Source organism: Emys orbicularis, chromosome 1, assembly GCF_028017835.1.
Source record: "Emys orbicularis isolate rEmyOrb1 chromosome 1, rEmyOrb1.hap1, whole genome shotgun sequence".
Taxonomy (NCBI): Eukaryota; Metazoa; Chordata; order Testudines; family Emydidae; genus Emys; species Emys orbicularis.
Genome location: NC_088683.1, coordinates 242,437,979 through 242,458,511, shown reverse-complemented (window position 1 = coordinate 242,458,511; position 20,533 = coordinate 242,437,979). Strand labels below are relative to the sequence as shown.

The 20,533-nt window shown below is 39.4% G+C and overlaps 1 protein-coding gene across 1 annotated transcript; it reads left to right on the top strand.

The window, feature by feature from the left end:
- Positions 1 to 507: 507 nt before the first annotated feature.
- Positions 508 to 20,478, top strand: AKAP17A (A-kinase anchoring protein 17A). Its single transcript, XM_065416736.1, has 5 exons — positions 508 to 598; positions 1,885 to 3,110; positions 12,410 to 12,558; positions 15,962 to 16,202; positions 19,550 to 20,478. The coding sequence occupies exons 2-5, from the start codon at positions 2,349 to 2,351 to the stop codon at positions 20,462 to 20,464; spliced, it is 2,067 nt and encodes a 688-aa protein (XP_065272808.1). The 5' UTR covers positions 508 to 598; positions 1,885 to 2,348; the 3' UTR covers positions 20,465 to 20,478.
- Positions 20,479 to 20,533: the final 55 nt, after the last annotated feature.

The following is a 20,533-nucleotide window of genomic DNA, read 5'->3' as shown; positions in this document are numbered from 1 at the left end:
GGCTCCAGGCACCAGCCCAGCAAGCAGGTGCTTGGGGCGGCCAAGGGGAAGGGGCAGCACGTCGGGCTCTTCCGCGGAGGGTCCCTCGCTCCTTCTCAGAGGGAAGAAGGAAGAAGAAGGAAGCGGCGCAGTGGAGCTGCTGCCGATCGCGATTGTGGCTTTTTATTTTTTCTTTTTGCCGCCGCTTGGGGCCGCTTGGGGCGGCAAAAACCCTGGAGCCGGCCCTGGTCACCCCTGTGCCGCCCCCACTGGGGACCCAACACCCCGCAGTGGGAGAGCCCCGCCTGCCCGCCGGGCCCCTGCGGCGCTGCCATTTCCTCTCCGCCCGCCAGGGGGCGCGCGGCCGCAATCCACGCCGGGCTCGTGTGGTTCTTTTTTCCCCCTGGAACCATAGACTCGGAGGAGCGGCCCAGCCCGGCCACTTCCAGGACGCTCTGGAATCCCTCGCCTCCCTTCCCTCTGGTTAAGCCAACCAGGAAGCGGAAGTTCCCCCCGCAGGGGTTTGTGGGACGCCGGGGAGCAGGGCGGCTGTTCTGTTTTCTTTTGGGTCCGACGTAGCCGCCGGCGGCGGCTTGGAGGCCAGAGACCGATGTGGCGGGTGAGTCAGTCCCGGGGGCCGCGGCTCGTGACCCTCCCGCTCGTATGGGGGCGGGGAGCGCAGGGGGATAGATGTGACCTTTGACCCCGTAAATATTCGCAACCCTCCTCTCCCCTCCCCAGCTCCTTCTGTGGATCCCGCCGCCCGCGCGGTCGGGGCTCGGGGGGGCAGAGTCAGGCGAGAGCCCCCTGCTCGGTGCCCGGCGCTGCGCGGGCAGGGGCTCCCCAGGCGGCTGGGAAGGGAGCAGCAGTTGGTGGCCGAGGCTGCGCCCGGCGCCGGCCTGCGTAGCCCGTGGGGGCGGGGGGTGAGGTGTTTTGTTTTGTTTTTTTGCTCCGCCGGCGGACACCCCCGTGTCCCGATATTTTCTTCCTCTCATCTGGTCACCCTAGTGTCGCATCACTCGCCTGTGCGCGGCTGTTGCGTGTCCTGTGGAAGGAAACGCTCCGTGGTTATTTCACCTTTGTGCAGAATTCAGGGGTGGGGAGGAAGAGAATCACACAATAATTATCTACTGACCATAGTAGCTGTTGATTCAAAAAGTTAAAGCTTCTATCATGGTTAAAAGACATTTTCAATATCATATGTCAATATATACAAAGTAATTAGCTGTGAAACAAACTCTAATAAGGAGCCTGCCTTAGCCCCACTGCGCCGCCGACTGGACATTTAACGACCCAGTTAGTGGTGCCAACCGTAAGGGGCCCCGATGTAATATTACTGCTCCAAATCCCCTTCATTTTATTTAGCCTGGCCTGTGTCACATGTGTGCTAGTCCCACTGGGGACCCAACACCTAACAGGTTTTCAGTTAGCATTTTTCTTCTTTTGCCTGTCTGAAAATTTGTTTTATCATCGATGGAAATATTTTTTTCATAGGTATGTGTGTGCAAGGTGAAATAGGTGTTTGACATTTACTGATAAAAGGCAACTTTTTCCAAGTCTGTTTATATGTTATGAATTATAATGGTTGTGTTTGTAAATCAATGGCAGATCTGTGGATGGTTATATGTATGAGCTCTAGCTTTAAAATTATCTTATGTTGTGGCTAAAACTCACAAATGTGATTTTAGGAAGTATGTTCTGTTGCCTATTAATTCTACCAGCCCTTTCACCTCCCCCATTTATGGCCCTAGTAATCAAATGGGGATTTGCAGTTGATGTTTACCATCATGTAGAGGGGATCTCACTGTATTGATGATACACCTTGTGTAGTTTGTTCAGGTCTGAGCAAGAGTTATAAGACTAATTCTTTCCTTTAAATTGACATCTGTTTTTTTTCCCTTCCAGAATAAAGTCGTCCAGTTGAAGCTGCTGCAGTATAACTGTTGCTAGTTGGCACTCTAGTAATTCTGCTCATGTTAACATTGGGTGACGACATAACTTCCACAGTGCTTCCTCCCGAAGCCTAGCTTTCTGTTGAGCCATTGAGTAGCAAACCACACTTATTCATATCATCAGCTTTTCAGTTTCCCTGTGGACGTAATTGTACTGCTTATGACTGTAGTATTTAAGTCTTGGAACTGAATTTATATATTGTGATGGTTAGAAAACAGTTTATAATGGCAATGCTGTTAATTTTAAATTTCCTAATTGACTCTCATGCCAAGAATCAATGGTTTTACTTGGTAATGTTTAAATCTCAGAGCCAGTCAATTATTTACAGATAAGGACCACTTTCCTCAGTTAGTGTCGCCTACAAGTTAGTTGAGTATACATTTTTCTTAGTGGTTTTATACTTCTTTTTTTGTGCTATGGCGGCTGCTACAATAGTTCATGATGCATCAGAAGCAGTAGAGCTCTGTGCTTCCTATGGCTTGTACCTTAAACCCATTACAAAAATGTCTATCAGTGTGGCACTTCCTCAGCTCAAGCAACCAGGAAAATCCATTTCCAACTGGGAAGTGATGGAAAGACTAAAGGGAATGGTGCAAACTCATCAGTTTTCCACACTACGGATTTCCAAAAGCACCATGGATTTCATCCGTTTTGAAGGAGAAGTTGAAAACAAGAGTTTGGTTAAGTCCTTTCTAGCATGCCTTGATGGCAAAACAATAAAACTTAGTGGTTTCTCTGACATTTTAAAAGTTCGTGCTGCAGAATATAAAATTGACTTTCCTACTAGACATGACTGGGACTCCTTTTTTCGTGATGCCAAAGATATGAACGAAAGTTTGCCGGGGGAGAGACCAGACACCATTCACTTAGAGGGATTACCTTGCAAATGGTTTGCACTGAAGGACTCTGGCTCAGAAAAACCAAGTGAAGAAGTCCTTATAAAAGTATTTAAGAAATTTGGGGAAATACGTAATGTGGACATACCCATGCTGGACCCATATAGAGAAGAAATGACTGGTAGAAACTTTCACACCTTCAGTTTTGGAGGCCATTTGAATTTTGAAGCTTACGTTCAATATCACGAGTATGCAGGTTTCATCAAGGCCATGAATGCCCTGCGAGGGATGAAACTGATGTACAAAGGTGATGATGGCAAAGCAGTGGCTTGCAATGTAAAGGTGAGGAACTGCAGAGTTATTTTGTAATAGACCTTAAGGGGAAAAAATACTGTTGAATGTCCTTTCCATGTATGAGTTTAACATGTTAAACTCTACAGCTGCATTTTATAATGATATCAAGTCAGATTGTTGATGAAGTGACAGCATAAAAACAGTCTCTATTACTCCAGTTTTCAAGGTCCAGTTTACCTTTTGTAAAATCATGTTGTATTTTATCCCAATTAAAGTTTACCTCTAGGTCCTTTACTACTTTCTCTTTTAAAATGTGTTCTGACACCTTGCATATAATTGAGATCAAACTACCTGGCCTGTAATTTCCTTCCTCACTTTTTTTTTCTCTTTCTTAAAAATAGGTACTATATTACAATTCTCCAGGCATAGGATATGAACCCTGAGTGTATGGCTTCATTAAAAATCCCTGCCATTGGGCTTTCAATTTCATGTGCCAGTTCCTTCAATATTCTTGGATGGAGACTATCCAGGCCCCTCCATTTGGTCCCATTAAACTGTTTGAGCTTGGCTTCATTAATTTCTAATTCCATATCCTCATTTCCATTAGCCACCCCACCACTACCCCTAAACTCTTCATTACACTTATTTAAAAACTGAGACAAAGTATTCATTTAGGTGTAGGGCCATGCCTATATTACCTTTAATCCCCCCAAAATCCTCCGTGTTTAGTGGTCCCAATTCTTTTTTCTTTGTTTTCTTATTTATATGACTATAGAACCTTTTACTACTAGTTTTAATTTCCTTTGCAGTGTCCAACTCTGCTTGGATTTTGGCAGTTCTCACTTTCCCCCTATACTTTCTGATCTCCAATACTTAGCTTTCCTTCCTGATCCAGCCCATCTTCTATTCCTTGTAGGCGTTCAGCTTTTTCTTACTAACCTGTTTGAGATGCTTGTTCATCCTGTTTGGTCTGCCGCCCTTCACTGCAATTTCCCCCCCCCCGGCTTGTGATGCTGGCTTCAGATAGCTTCTGCAACTTTTCCAAGCCTCCTCCACATTCAGATCCTTGAGTTCTTCAGCCTAGTCCACTTCCCTAACTTCCCTTCATTTTTTTAAGTTTGCCCTTTTGAAATGAAGGACCTTAGTTGCAGACCTATTTGTTTTATCCTTCCGTTTAGTTTAAACTGAATTAGCTCATGATCACTCAAACCAAGGTTGTCCCCTGCAACCGGTTCTTTTCACTATTCACCATTAGCAAATCTAAAATGGAATTACCTCTTGTTGGTTTGGTGACGATTTGGTGAAGAAATCTGTCAGCTATCACATCCAGGAAAACGTGGGCTCTACCATTAATAGTAGCATTTGTCCTCCAATATATATCTGGGAAATTAGTCTCCCATAATCACACAATTCCCAGTAGTATTCATTTCATTAAAAATATTAAGGAGGTCTCTATTCATATCCAAATTGGATCCTGGGGGTGTGTAGCATACTAAGTGCTGTCCCCGGGAACCATCTGGTCACTTTCTTCCCCAAAGTGGTTTTGGCTCAAACGGACTCTTGTTTTATCCATTCCATCATTTCTAATTTCTTTACAGTCTACTCATAAGTAGTATACAATGCTACTTCACCACCTTTATCTTTATTTCTGTCTTTCCTAAACAGCATATTCCCTTCAATCCCTGTACTCCAGTCATGACTACAATTCTACCATGTTTCTATTATCCCTATAATATCTAGTTTCACTTCCTGCACCATTAATTCTAATACCTCCATTTTGTTACCCAGGCTCCTTGCATTGGTGTACAAACATCTTAAGTTGTTTCTGCTTGTCTACGCCCAGATTCCTCACCCGATTGGGTACAGTCATTCTACTGTCAGCAGATAGATAGGCGATACTATCGTCATTGGTATTGGCATTATCTTTTCTCTTGATGTCCGTTCTCCTACTCTCTTCATTGCTGTATCCTCTTTCTTGATTTTCCTCCTGCTCAATATTAGTATTAGGCATGGATATTACATGAGCATCTCCCAACTATATCCCCAGATTCCTAGTTTAAATCTTTTAATCAGTTGTGCCAGCCTCCACCCCAGAAATCTATTTCCTTGCCTACTCAAGTAGAGGGCATTCCATGAGAACAGTCCTCTGTCCGTGAATGACTCCCAGTGGTTCAACATTCCAAAGCCCTCCTTATAGCACGGCCTGAGCCATCTGTTGATCATCATAATCTTGTCTCGCCTTCGTTCTCCTCTTCTAGGGACAGGCAGAATCCTACTGAAGATCACCTCAGCCTCTTTAAGTCTATCATAGTCTCCTCCAGCTTATCATAGTCTCCTTTGATGCATTCCAGTAAGAATCTAGCATTATAATTTGTTCCCATGTGAAGGACAATGAGTGGATTCTTTCCTGCTCCCATTATGCTCCCTTTTAGCCTAAGGTCCACATCCCGTATCTTAGCACCCAGCAGATATGTGCTGGGGTCAACTCACCACATATAGTGCCTCTTTCTGGCTGCTGTGCGGATTAGCTCTTTCCAGGTCTGATGCTCCCTTCTGCTGCTCGCTGTCTGCCCTGCTGCCGTTCTTTTGCTCTCTCTCACTCTATGCAACCCAGGGTGCTCCCTTTTTGTGACGTGGGTCTCTGGCCAGATCACTATGCATGTTTTCCCCTCTGGAATATCACTTTCCTTACCAGCAGTTTTAGGCAGTCTTGTTTTTCACTGCCCCTATGGTGCCACTTCCATGTGGCTGGTAGGGGAACCCAGGTCCACCCTCTACTCTGGGTTCCAGCTGAGGGATCCTCTAATCAGCAGCCAAAGTCTGCATCATCCTGAACCTTTCTGCTTTTTCCCTGAACCTTTCCTAATCCTGGCTCCTGCTAGGGGGCTTATTTTTTTACCCTTTTACTTTCCTGGTTCTTTTTGCATGAACAGAGAGCAACAATACCCAAAGTTCAAAGGTGCAAACAATTTGATGTTTATTGGGGTGAACTTTTAGCATGCATGATTTTAGTGTTTGTTTCCCTTCCCAGCTTTGACACCACAGAGCCATCCCTGTTGCCATTCCCTGCTCCCATTCCTCCCTTACTTCCTGATTGACTGCAGACTATATAGTAAAACTTGAGTTTTGCTTAGCTATACCGTAACCAATTATTTTACTGAAATTTAACTAACCAATTCTAACATACTGTAACATGGTTATTTAACCAATTATATTTTACCACCTTAATTAGTTTACACCCAGCAAAATTAATTATACAGCAGACAGAAACAATTACAGAACCAGACAGAGACCATGCAACTAAACATACAAAACAATACAGAAGTGAGGATTTTACAATTACATTTATACAGACATAAGGTTTTTCCAGCTGTGTTTATTGATAAGTAAGTTTTTACCAGATAGAAAACTATTAAACTAAATTTCCTTTTACATGATTTAGGCTCTTTTCTTTCTTTAGAGGTGATAGGAATATCAGGACAGAATTGTATTTCTAACAGCCCAATAGCACCTTATTTCCATGTGACTAGTTTGGAATGTGAGGATGTGACCTTTCACTTCTCAGCTTATGGCTGGCTCTGCTGCTTAGCAAAGGCCTTACTTAGCCTAAGAACAGAGCCTCAGACTGTCCCTTACACATACAGAGAGTGATTTTGATTCTTTCTTTTATACCTCTATAACTAGCTAAGTGATAAGAATACACCTAAATTTTTAAAGTATAGGCCTTTACAGACAGGCCTCAATATGTATATCCTAACACTCCACCCCTTTTTTTTTCTTTCTTTTTTGGGGAGGGATATTCCAGGGCCAGGCATCAAGGTGGAAGGTGAGCTTCTTCCCTTTTTATTATTTTTATAGGGCTTGTGGGGCCCACCTTAGCTGCCGTTTTATTTTTAGGCACCATGGTAGCTATTACACAGGTGCTGGCCTTTTAGTTGAGCATTTTGCATTTTTATACACTTTTTTTTTTTTTTTAGGTTAGCCTTTTGAAGCCATTCCCCACCCATGTCATGCTAGCAACAAGACAAACACCACAGACAAACACATAAAACATAGATTTATGGTATTTTGGGTTATTTTTTTGCTGGCGCCAGCGTGCTTGTAGAGTGTTTGAAAAACAAAACAAAAAAACAATTTTCACCCCCCTGGTGGGACAGATTATTGCTTAATAATAATAATATCAATTTTTTTTACAAATTTTCTTGCTAATTGCAGGAAAAACACAAGAATTACCTTTAGGCTGTTTTTATTTTGTTTTATAGTTAGGCTAGTGAATTACCCCACTTACTAGTTATTTATGAAATTTATGAGGTGGTATGCCTTAGTTTTTCCTTTTGTACAACAGACCAGGTTTTTAATAGTTTTTTTGCTGTACCAAGCGCTAAGTTTATTTTTAGGTAATAACTGAGAGACAGCTTTAGATTTTTGCTTCACACCCCCACCCCCACACCCCCACCCCTCCCTTAGAGTTAACCTGTTTTCCTTATTTTTAGGCTTGACTTGTTTTTTGACTTTTTTTTTTTTTTTTTTTTTTGGAGGGCCATAATTTGAGTTTTCTAGTAGCTTGTTTGCTGACCAGATGTATTTATTATTTTTAGTTTTTTTGTGCTGCTACTTATGGGTAGTTTCCTCCTTTTCCCATCAGCTAGGTAATTTGCATTTACACAGAGGCTTTTTTGGCTTGCCTCTGGATTTAAAGCTATTAGCAGCTTAGAGACTGTTTTAAAAGGGACACATTTTACTTTTACCAGAGTTTTGATTACTTTTTACTTTTATTTTTTGCTTTAAAACACACAGAGATTTGAAAAAGAAAGCACAATTTACTGTGGCTCCTTTTGGAGCCCTAATAGGATTTTAATTAAGTACCATGTTTTGTTTGCATTTTTTTTACCCCTTTTTTAATACACACTGCATATGTTCTGGGAAATAGTTTAACCTTTATAACATTATATTAGCCATATTAATTTTACACAAGGTGTAACTGCCTTTTTATGCCCACAGAGTTTTTATGCACCCCCAAAGTGACAGTTTGATTTTTTTAGAGCCACCCCAAGGCTTAATGTTTTTATTATTGCTCCCCTTTTCCTGTGCGCGCGCACACAATTATTTTTTGCCTAACATTTTTTGCACTGTGATTACTTTTTTTTACACAACTGTACTCTGATTACACTTTCATTTTGTACAACCAGAGACAGCCAGGGGCAGTTAAGTTAAGTTTTAATAGAAACCCCTGACATTTCTTTAGTGATTTTGATTACATTACCCAATAGTTAAATAATTTTGATTAGATTATTTTTTCGCCTGCTGCCTGCAGCAGTCTCCTATAGACCATTTTTGTGGGAAAAGGGCCCTTCTTTTTTTTTTTTTTTTTTTTTTTTTTTTAGAATAGCTGTAAAGGCTTCTGGGGACAGAAGCATAGTGGTGGTAGTAGCCACTCTTCCTGACCCCCTGGTATAATTTAATTACCAAGCTTTTGTTTAATGTGACTGCACAGAGTTGCACATACAGTTACATTTATATAACTGGGTTTTATTATTAAACCCAAAACTTGCTTTTGTAACACCACAATTGTTAGCTTTAACATTTTTACAACTGTTATTTTTACCATTTTTACAACTTTTAAATGTTTACTTTCCTCCAAACCCTGTATTATTAATTTTTGCAAAAGGTATTTGTAACTTTTTACTTTTTTAAATTACTTCTACATTTAGTTTTTTTAAGGTAGCACACTTTGTTTTAACAACTTAGCCACCAAGTACAATTATTGCCACACAGCTGCCTTAACCTGTGCTGTTTTTACCTTGAGACTGTTTAAAAGGCAGTAAAACATTTGTTTTCATGGTTGCCCATGGATCTTTTACTTTACAAATTCCAGTGGAATTTAGCAGACCTTTATTATACTTTGTTTTAAACAAAACACCAAAAACATTTTACATAAGTATTTAAAGTACCCTTTATTAAAACTTTAGAAAAACAAAAGTGTGGAAAGGCAGGGGGAGAGGAGGGAGAAGAGGTGGAAAGAAACCAATTAAGTCTGTCAGGTTAGTTTAAAGTACAGGCTACCAGCAGCAAATTAAGTAAACTGAGAGAAAGAAGAAGGAAAAGAAGAAAAGGATATAGTTAGCTTTGAACCAAAAGTAGGCTCCCCGGGTTGAAACAGTTGGGAACCCTTACCCTCAGGTTTTTATCCTGGCTCTGGGAGAAGAGTGGGGGTTGTTACCTGCTCCTGCAAACCCTGTCACTTTGAAACTTTTTTTTTTTCTTTACTTCCCCAGGACCAAGTCCCAGCTCCTGTCTCTAAAAGTGGTTTGTTAACTTTGCTTTTGACTCTAAACCCTGTTGTGCCAAATTATTTTTAACCACCCCTAACTAATTTACAACCCTTCAGCAGCCCTTGCTGAAACAGCACCAAACTTGAAAGATTACTGGCAGCTTTCCATAATGCTGCCCTTACTTCAAACCTTTCACAAGTGGACTGAAGTGCCTCCTTTTCCTGGAAGGCATTTAGTTTTATTGGGCAGGGACCTTTTTTTACTACCCATATACCAAAGGAGCGTGGGCTTCTCAGCCACCCCCCATCCTTCTGGGTTTCCTAACACTTCCTCCATTTCCTTTTTTAATTTCATCCCAGGCTGACCCTGCACCTGGTATGGGCCCTGTTTTTTATTTATTTATTTATTTTAAATTTTTTTTACCCTGGCTTGCCAGAACCCGCAACTACCATTACGAGAGTTTACTATACCCCCTCCAAGCAGCTGCGTGGACTGTTGGGGAGGGGGACTTACAGGCTGCCACTTACCTATTTAATGCGATGCATCCGAGTCACGGCACCAAGATGTTAGGGGGCTTATTTTTTTACCCTTTTACTTCCCTGGTCCTTCTTGCATGAACAGAGAGCAACAATACCCGAAGTTCAAAGGCGCAAACAATTTGATGTTTATTGGGGTGAACTTTTAGCAAGCATGATTTTAGTTTTTTTTTAGTGTTTCCCTTCCCAGTTTTGACACCACAGAGCCATCCTTGTTCCCATTCCCTGTTCCCATTCCCCCCTTAGCAAAACATGATTTTAATTTCCCCACCCCCATTCCCTGTTCCCATTCCCCCCTTAGCAAAACATGATTTTAATTTCCCCACCCCCATTCCCTGCTCCCATTCCCCCCTTACTTCCTGATTGACTGCAGACTATATAGTAAAACTTGAGTTTTGCTTAGCTATACCTTAACCAATCATTTTATTGAAATTTAACTAACCAATTCTAACATACTGTAACATGGTTATTTAACCAATTATATTTTACCACCTTAATTAGTTTACACCCAGCAAAATTAATTATACAGCAGACAGAAACAATTACAGAACCAGACAGAGACCATGCAACTAAACATACAAAACAATACAGAAGTGAGGATTTTACAACTACATTTATACAGACATAAGGGTTTTCCAGCTGTGTTTATTGATAAGTAAGTTTTTACCAGACAGAAAACTATTAAACTAAATTTCCTTTTACATGTTCTAGGCTCTTTTCTTTCTCTAGAGGTGATAGGAATATCAGGACAGAATTGTATTTCTAACAGAATTGTATTTCTGCTGCTTAGCAAAGGCCTTACTTAGCCTAAGAACAGAGCCTCAGACTGTCCCTTACACATACAGAGAGTGATTTTGATTCTTTCTTTTATACCTCTATAACTAGCTAAGTGATAAGAATACACTTAAATTTTTAAAGTATAGGCCTTTACAGACCGGCCTGAATATTTATATCCTAACTGCTCCCCCATCTCTGGATTTGCTAGCACACTCTCCCTTCTTCACTGAGTAACTGCAAACTAATTTCTGTAGTCCCAAACACACCTCCCTTGTCCCAGGGAGTGACTGCAGACAATTTCCCTGCAGCCCCTTTCTGCTATCAACTCCCTGGCATTATAAATGCCCTGCCTGTTCCTCCACAACTGAGTTTCCGCTCAGCCTTAATTCCCCCATCTTGCAGCCTAATAGGTTAATTGTCCCCTATGGCCTACATTAACCTATTCAACATGAGTGTGGGGAGCATACCCCATCACAAGACAGAACACCTGTCTCTTCTCCAGCTTAGCTCTGATCATCTAATTTCTTTGTGTCTGTGCTGCCTGTACATCTCAGATTTACTGATAAAACTTTTTAAGACCCCACCGCCAGTGTATTTGTGTGTGTGTGTATATATATTTACGAATATAAGTCCCATGCTGAACCTAGACTATATATTTGTTCAACACATTCATAAGAAAACTAAACAAAATTAAACTTTTAAGAGAGAGTTCCTTTTTTAAAGAGGGGTAACGATACAACATTAAAATTAAAAAAAAAAAATCAGCAAACACCTGTAGAATGAAAATAAATTCAATTTATACAACTGAGCAGACATCTGAATTGTATTTGAAGTGCAGATATAACCAAAGTTTATGATAAATTTGTTGCATTGTGTGATCTCAACCCATTTTTAAACTGTACTTGAAAATTTAATAAAAATACATTTCCATAATACCTGAAAATCTGGCATACATATCTTACTGCTTTTGTCATGATAAAAGGCTTAAGTTTTTGCAGCCACTGCTCCTCAGTTAGAATAACAAGTCTATTATAACAAATTTGATAGGCCGCAATATCAGATAACAGATGTATCATGGGTGTATGATGTCTATATAGACAAGGGCCAGTGTTTTAAGCATTAATCTGATGGCTATATAATGAAGTATAATATTCCCCTACTTGGCATTTATTGGGGATTTATGTTCATAAGAGTATTTAAAATTGAAAATCACGTAGGAGTACCTAAAATTTATTATTTTAGGTTAAGCTCTCTAGGATTCACTTTTTCAAATCACAAATACCAGTACTACTTTTGAATAGAAAAACATGAATAAGTTCAATTTCAGACAGAATTTAAATTCGCGGAGCACAAGAAAATATTATTTAGTTTTCTTTTTTTAATTTGGCTTAGTAAGATTTGCTTTGACATGTTTTAAGTCATGCACTTACGATTTGTTAATTGAGTACAATGTGGGCATTGTTATGAAAAGGAAGTCAGTCAACACTGTGCAGTTCAGAAAGTATCCTTTAAGGTTCAGGGGAAAAGTTTGAATGTGTTGGAGCTACACATTAAATTGTTTATATACTTGTTACTGGATAAATCCCCAGACTCATGAGTAAAATAATTTTACTTTTTCTCACATGACAAGACTTGCAAGAACAAGCATAAAAAAATCCAAAAGTCGGGATGAAATGAATGCAAAGCTGACACTTAAATGCACTAGATTAGAATTGTTTTTTGACCTCTTAAACTCATTGTTTCTTAACTGTGCTCTGTAAAGGTTTCCTTTGACTCAACAAAACACCTGAGTGATGCATCAATTAAGAAACGGCAGCTTGAACGTCAAAAACTTCAAGAGCTTGAACAACAAAGAGAGGAACAAAAACGCAGAGAGAAAGAAGCAGAAGAGAAAAAAAAGGAGGAGGAAAGGTAGATCTAACTTATATCTACATTTTTTAATTTTAATAAAGATGATAAAATACAAGAAAACTGCATTTCCTTCCCCTTATCTCCCTCACATTAGGAATGAATGAGCAATTTGACTAAATCTCAGTCTCTTGCAGGGCTAAAACTTTGGGTCCCCACATTTCTTCATTCCATTAAAAATTAGCAATGTTTAATTTGATCATATTATAACTTCACTTTCATATACAGTAGAACTTCAGAGTTACAAACTTCAGAGTTACGAACTGACCAATCAAACACGCATCTCATTTGGAACCAGAAGTACACAATCAGGCAGCAGCAGTTCCCCCTCCCCTCCCCCCCCCCCACCTGCCTCCCCCAAAAAGGCAAATACAGTACAATACTGTATTAAATGTAAACTACTACAAAAATAAAGGGAAAGCAGCATTTTTCTTGTGCATAATAAAGTTTCAAAGCTGTATTAAGTCAATGTGCAGTTGTAAACTTTTGAAAGAACAACCATAACATTTTGTTCAGAGTTACGAACAACCTCCATTTTTCACGGTGTTCGTAACTCTGAGGTTTTACTGTACTTTTTTTTTTCCTCATGCACTAGCAATCATATTTCTAACCCAGAAAAAGTTAATTTTATGGGCAAGTTCTTTCCACATATAGAAACAAAAATCCAATCTTATGTTAAAACTGACATACGCAATCAGTTACAAAGTGTTTTAACTTGTTCTGTGAAGATATTAAATGGTCTTTAAATCTGTTATTAATTGACTCAAAATATATTGTTAGCTTTACTATTCAGTCTTCTAAATCAGAATCCTATTTTTCACAGAATTCTCCAAACATAATATTAAAATCTCCTTTGGGGGGAGGGATAGCTCAGTGGTTTGAGCATTGGCCTGCTAAACCCAGGGTTGTGAGTTCAATCCTGAAGGGGGCTAGTACTTGGTCCTGCTAGTGAAGGCAGGGGGCTGGACTCAATGACCCTTTGGGGTCCCTTCCAGTTCTATGAGATAGGTCTCTCTCTCTATATTTATTTATTTATTTATTTTTATCATGCAACTCTCTACTATTAAACATGTTTTGATCACTTACATTAGTGGTGCGAGCAAATCAGATTCCAAATTCTTAATGTTCTTCTAATTTTGAAATACCTTAGTAATAAAAGGCAGAGTTTTTCAGTTGTTTCAAGAGTTAGTTGTGTTTTGCAAATCTTTTGTTTTAAGACCAGTTTCCCTATAAATTATCTTCAGCTGGTAGAAACTATGGCAGATCCTTACTCTACTTGCAGATTTTAATTTTTGATCCTGTGCAATGCAATCTGGAGCTGAGATGACCATCACTGAAGTTGAAAGTTTGGTAAATTTATTATAATACCTATAATTTCTTATAATTCTGCACAAAATTATTGTTTCTGGACTATTTTAAAAAGTGTTTTAAACTGAAATGGATGATTTTGGTAAAATGTATACCAATGCTGGTAACAGACATATAAGCTTTTACTATTAAAGATAGTGGGTAAACATCTTCACCTTTGAAAATCCTCATTCACATCAAAAGTACTACATGGGCAATTAACAGTGATAAGGTAATGTGTTCTGTTTGATTTTTGCTTTGCATGGTTGATCCCATTAGAGCATCCCTTCACTTTAAATTCAGCTAACTTAATTTCTGTCCAGTGTTTATTACAAGAACCAGCTAATTTGTTAGACTTCTTTTGTGAATTTCTGTTTTGCTTATGAACTGTATTACTGCAGTCTTACATAGAGTGGAAATGACTTTCTTGATTTGTGTTGCGTGTTCAATCTGCTTATTTTCCCTTGCTTTGAGATTCTTTACAAACAAGATGATAGAAGCTGTGGTTTTCGTTACTCTAGTGCCCAGCTAGTTCAGACTTCAATGTTTCCCAACTACTGACAGTATTAGGAAGCAAACTAACTGTTCTGATGACACAGATCTCACAGAAACTTGTTGGCTCTAAATGACAAAATATCATGACTGTTGTATATAGTTTGATACAATTTTTTTTTTTTTTTTTTTAAGTGAGGTTAGTGCTGCTTGTTCCGGATTGACAGCAGTGAGGACTTAAGTCTTCTATCCACAGAAAAGTACAGCCTGGGCAAGCTTCCCCACATCGTCCCACCAAGGTGCCTCAGCTCTGACCTGGAGGGACCACCTCTAGGGGTGAGAGTAGTTCAGTTTCCATGCCCAGTCCAGTCCTTAGGGCTTCTGAGGCCACCAACAAGATTTTCAGTTGTGGTGGATTTTACATGTCAGTGCTAGACGCAGTCATTCCTCTAAGCCCCAGTTGTTGTGCTGTTGTTGTTCCTAGAAGACAGCTGACCAGAATGATAACTATGCATTAGTTCTGAGGAAGGCGGGTTCAGGCAGTGAGCGACACAAAATAAAGTGAGCTAGTTTGATATTTTGGTGGAAATGTGCTTCCTAGAACTGGATAGTTGAAATGTTTAAACTACAATGATTTGGTTTAGCTTGGATCATGAAGTTTTTAAAATCAGTTTTCTAGATAGAAAATTGGAAGACCATGTGCTAATTGTACAAGTAAATGATTTTATTGAAATGGTTCTGCTTTAACAAAGATAGGTTCTTTTCAGGGATGGGCTATTAGTTTTAGAATGTATTACTAGGAAAAAAGTATGTGTATACATATAATATCTCAGGGATGCCAGGTATATATGGAACATAAATCTGAGGATAGCAAATCGTTTCAGTAATTGTATGTTAAGGAAACTGGAGCCCGTGCATCAATGCTCTTCTTTTATCATTTAGATGATAGATAACTCTCCAAGAGCACTGTTCTTCACTCCTTAATGAAGCAAAACTATTGACTTGAACAGAAATTTTTCCTGAGTAAGGAAGCTAGGTTGTCTAGATCCATTTACTTTTGTGTGGTTAAAGTGGAATTCTTCAGTGGAAGCTGCTGCCTGTTCAGTATTTCTGAAAATCATGCCACTGTTTAGGCACGTATTCTCTTGAAAATCTTGGCCTTTGCTACTATCTGCACATTTTTAAATTGATATCTGCTCAACGTTTTTCTTCTGAAGGATGGATTGCCCAGCCAACTGACTCAGAATGACTGTATTTCTAATTTGATCAGTAAAATGCTCTATGATCTTACTTGTGTTGATTCCTAAAACATCTCATATTTAAATTTTTGCTTATCCCTAGAACAGTCTATCTGATGTCAGTTTAGTTTTATGTGGGAAGGGAAATGTTTAAAGATGTTCACTGAATGCATATGTGATGTTTCCTGCTTCTGTCTGTCAGCAATCAATAAGACCTGTCTTTCTTGAAAAAAAATAACAAAATCCTGTATTTTTAACTTAAATTGTAATACAAGTCAAAATCCAAAATTGTTCCTGTCATGGCTAATGTACAAATTAATTGCTCTTAGGAAACAGAAAGAACTTGAAGAACTTGAGAGAGAGAGAAAAAGAGAAGAGAAGTTACGCAAAAGAGAACAGAAACAGAAGGATCGTGAAGTTCGTAGAAACAAAAAGAAACTTGAAAAAATGCAAGCAGAAGAGCAGAAAAAACTGCAAGAGAAAATAAGACTAGAAGAGAGGAAGCTCCTGTTAGCGCAAAGAAATCTTCAGTCCATCAGACTAATTGCAGAACTGCTTAGCAGAGCAAAGGTAACTTTGGAAAGCTGTCTTTTTCGTATTATTTCAAGAGCTAACAAAAATGAAAACTGGTAGAGCAAAATTTTAAGTGACTTATGTGTTCATAAGCCAGACCACTTAGCTGTTACATGTGCCAGCAGTCAGCCCTCTGAATAGTATGGATTGTGAACTCATAAGAGCCTGTCTTTAAGCCATAGGATGTTTGCCTAGGTATCTGTTCCCTAGGAAGGCAGGAGTGGAGTAAAAAGAGAGCCTGAAATTATTGACCTGAATAACATTATGCATGAGTTGAGAAAAGAGGCCTGCCCACTACTTTGAGATCCAAGAAAGAAATGTGCGGAAAACATGGCATAGAGAACTGAGCAAGGGACTAAGATAGAGGATTCCAAGTTTGAATTTTGGCTTGCCACTGCATCACGTGTGGCCTTGAGCAGTTCACTTCACTGCTCTCTTTCCCATTTATTAAGTGGGGATTATTGTGGTTTCTTTTGCTAATGTTTGAAAAGTACTTTTGAAAAAGCAGGTGTAACAATATTACAAAAATACAAATATCTGTTATCCACTGACTGATGGTAACGTGTCAAATCATGTCTGAGTCTACAGTCGTCAACATTGTTTCCATATGTTCCCTAAACAGGACACAATATTTTCTTGTTTCTTGAAAAAGTCGTAATCGCAGGTATTTTGGATTAATGGCTAATGTTTAGTAACTCTTTTAAGTAAGCAGTAATACAACCGTCCGTGGCAATGCACAGCTTTGTCTCTTGCTGCCATCGTGCATCGGGGTGTTTTAATCTGTATATTAGCATAAATGTAGTGATAACATTTTAACACAGCATGCCTTTCTATCCATCACATCGTCATATGTACATCTCCCTAGTAATTCCTGAGTTCTTGATCCCCATTGAGTAGAGTCTAATTAAATACTCTCACTCCAAGTAAAATAATGCTTAGAGAATTTTTATAAGATTTTCCTTAAAAAAAAAAAAAAAAAATCTAGATTCTTATAGTATGTTCATCATTGTGGTATAAAAAGTTGTTTAGATACTACTGTGTTGTGCACTGAAGCAATACCTGAGAATATCAGTTATTGCACCATTTTCTGTGGATAGCTGTCTTTCCCTTCACGCCTAGGGTAAAACTTGCAAAGGACTGAACTAAGCCTCTTTCGTTTAGCCGCAAAGCAAGGTAAATGTAATATTTAAATAACACAATATTTTGCTGATTGTATTAGACATTTTACATACTTAACAGAATAAAAACTTCAATTTTTTTTAACTTACCTGAAGTATCTTAAACCCATTCAATCCTTGAGTTTTGTGACTGCCAACAAAAACACTAATCCTAATGCTGGTTACTGTGACGTTGACACCTGTCCACTGGGAACTGGACTGAGCTCAACTCATTTGATATAGATTCCTGAATAGTTGTTGGATAGTAATGATTTTTGCTCCTATTGGGTTCTGACGACTAACTTGGAGATGAAAAGTACCAACTCAAATGTGAAGTTGCGGAACTATTAACTAAGGTTTGTAACCTGTCCTTTAAATCGGCTTCGGTACCCAATGACTGGAAGTTAGCTAATGTAACGCCAATATTTAAAAAGGGCTCTAGGGGTGATCCCGGCAATTACAGAACGGTAAGTCTAACGTCGGTACCGGGCAAATTAGTTGAAACAATAGTAAAGAACAAAATTGTCAGACACATAGAAAAACATAAACTCTTGAGCAATAGTCAACATGGTTTCTGTAAAGGGAAATCGTGTCTTACTAATCTATTAGAGTTCTTTGAAGGGGTCAACAAACATGTGGACAAGGGGGATCCGGTGGACATAGTGTACTTAGATTTCCAGAAAGCCTTTGACAAGGTCCCTCACCAAAGGCTCTTACGTAAATTAAGCTGTCATGGGATAAAAGGGAAGGTCCTTTCATGGATTGAGAACTGGTTAAAGGACAGGGAACAAAGGGTAGGAATTAATGGTAAATTCTCAGAATGGAGAGGGGTAACTAGTGGTGTTCCCCAAGGGTCAGTCCTAGGACCTATCCTATTCAATTTATTCATAAATGATCTGGAGAAAGGGGTAAACAGTGAGGTGGCAAAGTTTGCAGATGATACTAAACTACTCAAGATAGTTAAGACCAAAGCAGATTGTGAAGAACTTCAAAAAGATCTCACAAAACTAAGTGATTGGGCAACAAAATGGCAAATGAAATTTAATGTGGATAAATGTAAAGTAATGCACATTGGAAAAAATAACCCCAACTATACATACAACATGATGGGGGCTAATTTAGCTACAACGAGTCAGGAAAAAGATCTTGGCGTCATCGTGGATAGTTCTCTAAAGATGTCCACGCAGTGTGCAGAGGCGGTCAAAAAAGCAAACAGGATGTTAGGAATCATTAAAAAGGGGATAGAGAATAAGACTGAGAATATATTATTGCCCTTATATAAATCCATGGTTCGCCCACATCTCGAATACTGTGTACAGATGTGGTCTCCTCACCTCAAAAAAGATATTCTAGCAGTAGAAAAGGTTCAGAAAAGAGCAACTAAAATGATTAAGGGTTTAGAGAGGGTCCCATATGAGGAAAGATTAAAGAGGCTAGGACTCTTCAGTTTGGAAAAGAGAAGACTAAGGGGGGACATGATAGAGGTATATAAAATCATGAGTGATGTTGAGAAAGTGGATAAGGAAAAGTTATTTACTTATTCCCATAATACAAGAACTAGGGGTCACCAAATGAAATTAATAGGCAGCGGGTTTAAAACAAATAAAAGGAAGTTCTTCTTCACGCAGCGCACAGTCAACTTGTGGAACTCCTTACCTGAGGAGGTTGTGAAGGCTAGGACTATAACAATGTTTAAAAGGGGACTGGATAAATTCATGGTGGCTAAGTCCATAAATGGCTATTAGCCAGGATGGGTAAGAATGGTGTCCCTAGCCTCTGTTCGTCAGAGGATGGAGATGGATGGCAGGAGAGCGATCACTTGATCATTGCCTGTTAGGTTCACTCCCTCTGGGGCACCTGGCATTGGCCACTGTCGGTAGACAGATACTGGGCTAGATGGACCTTTGGTCTGACCCAGTACAGCCTTTCTTATGTTCTTATGTAACTCCCATTACCAGTTACTTAAACTGAGCTGGCTGCTTTTTCATTTCAGCATTATTTGTTGAACAATAGCCTTAGTGCACAGAGTTATGTAAATTATTTTTTTGAAATGGTTTTCTTTTTTACAGGCTTCCCTTGTATATGAAAAATTCTGATTTCTTTAACAGAGAGATTTTTGGGAGACATAAGCACATGTATAAACTTTCTTTCTCATCCATTTTCTCCCTCCCCCTCAATGTCTTTCAGGCAGTAAAGCTTCTGGAGCAGGAACATAACGAAGAAAGAGTCCGTCTTCAGGAGTTGGAGGAGAGACGAAGGCTGCAAGAGGCTGAACTCAGACGTGTAGAGGAGGAAAAAGAGAGAGCACTTGGACTGCAAAGAAAAGAGAAGGAGCTAAGGGAGAAGCTATTAAGCAATCTCCTGAGCAAGAAAACAGATGACACACATCAGAGTAAGGAGGAAACTAAGGCATCTCAGTCTGGCTTGTTGAAAACTATTGTGGCTGGTCCACAGATTGTGTCATCCAGCTGTATAACATCTACCTCGGTACAGTCCATTATGGGTAAACCAAATCAGGTCTATCAGAGGGAAGTAATATCCAATGAAAGTGTGAACTCTCAATCCAAGTATTTAAATGGAAACCTTCACAAGGAAGCTAATGTTAAGGAAAGCAAGACACTTAATTTCAATAGCACTGAAAGTTCTTCTGATAAAAGGAGTTCAGGTGTGCTTTCTTGTATTCCTGCCAATAACCAGCAACACAAGACTACGTCAAGCTATGACCAGAATGCGTGCAGGAAGGACTTATCCTCTGAGCAAGGCAAGTGTAACAGAGAGCCAAGTAAGGGGAGGAGCCATTCATGTAGTGACACAAGTATTGATAATAGCAAAGATAAAAAGGAAAGGAGCAAACACAGAAGAGACTTGAGTAGTCAAGATGAAAAGTATAGGAAAGAAAGAAGACTCCATAAATACCCTAGCAAAAGTCGCAGCCCTCACCGAAGAAGCTTAAGCCCAGATCGCACCCAGCATAAGAGGGCCTTGAGTAGTGAGAGTAGACAAGATAAGAAAGAGAGAAGTCATGGTCACAAAAGCTTGGGTAAGAAACGAAAGCACCGAAAGAGATCATTGAATAAGCAAAGAAGTCCTTGGAGTAGGTAATAAAGGAATTTGCCTTCAAAAAAGGCTATTACAGGACAGATCAGGGCCAGAAATTTCTGAAGTAGATCT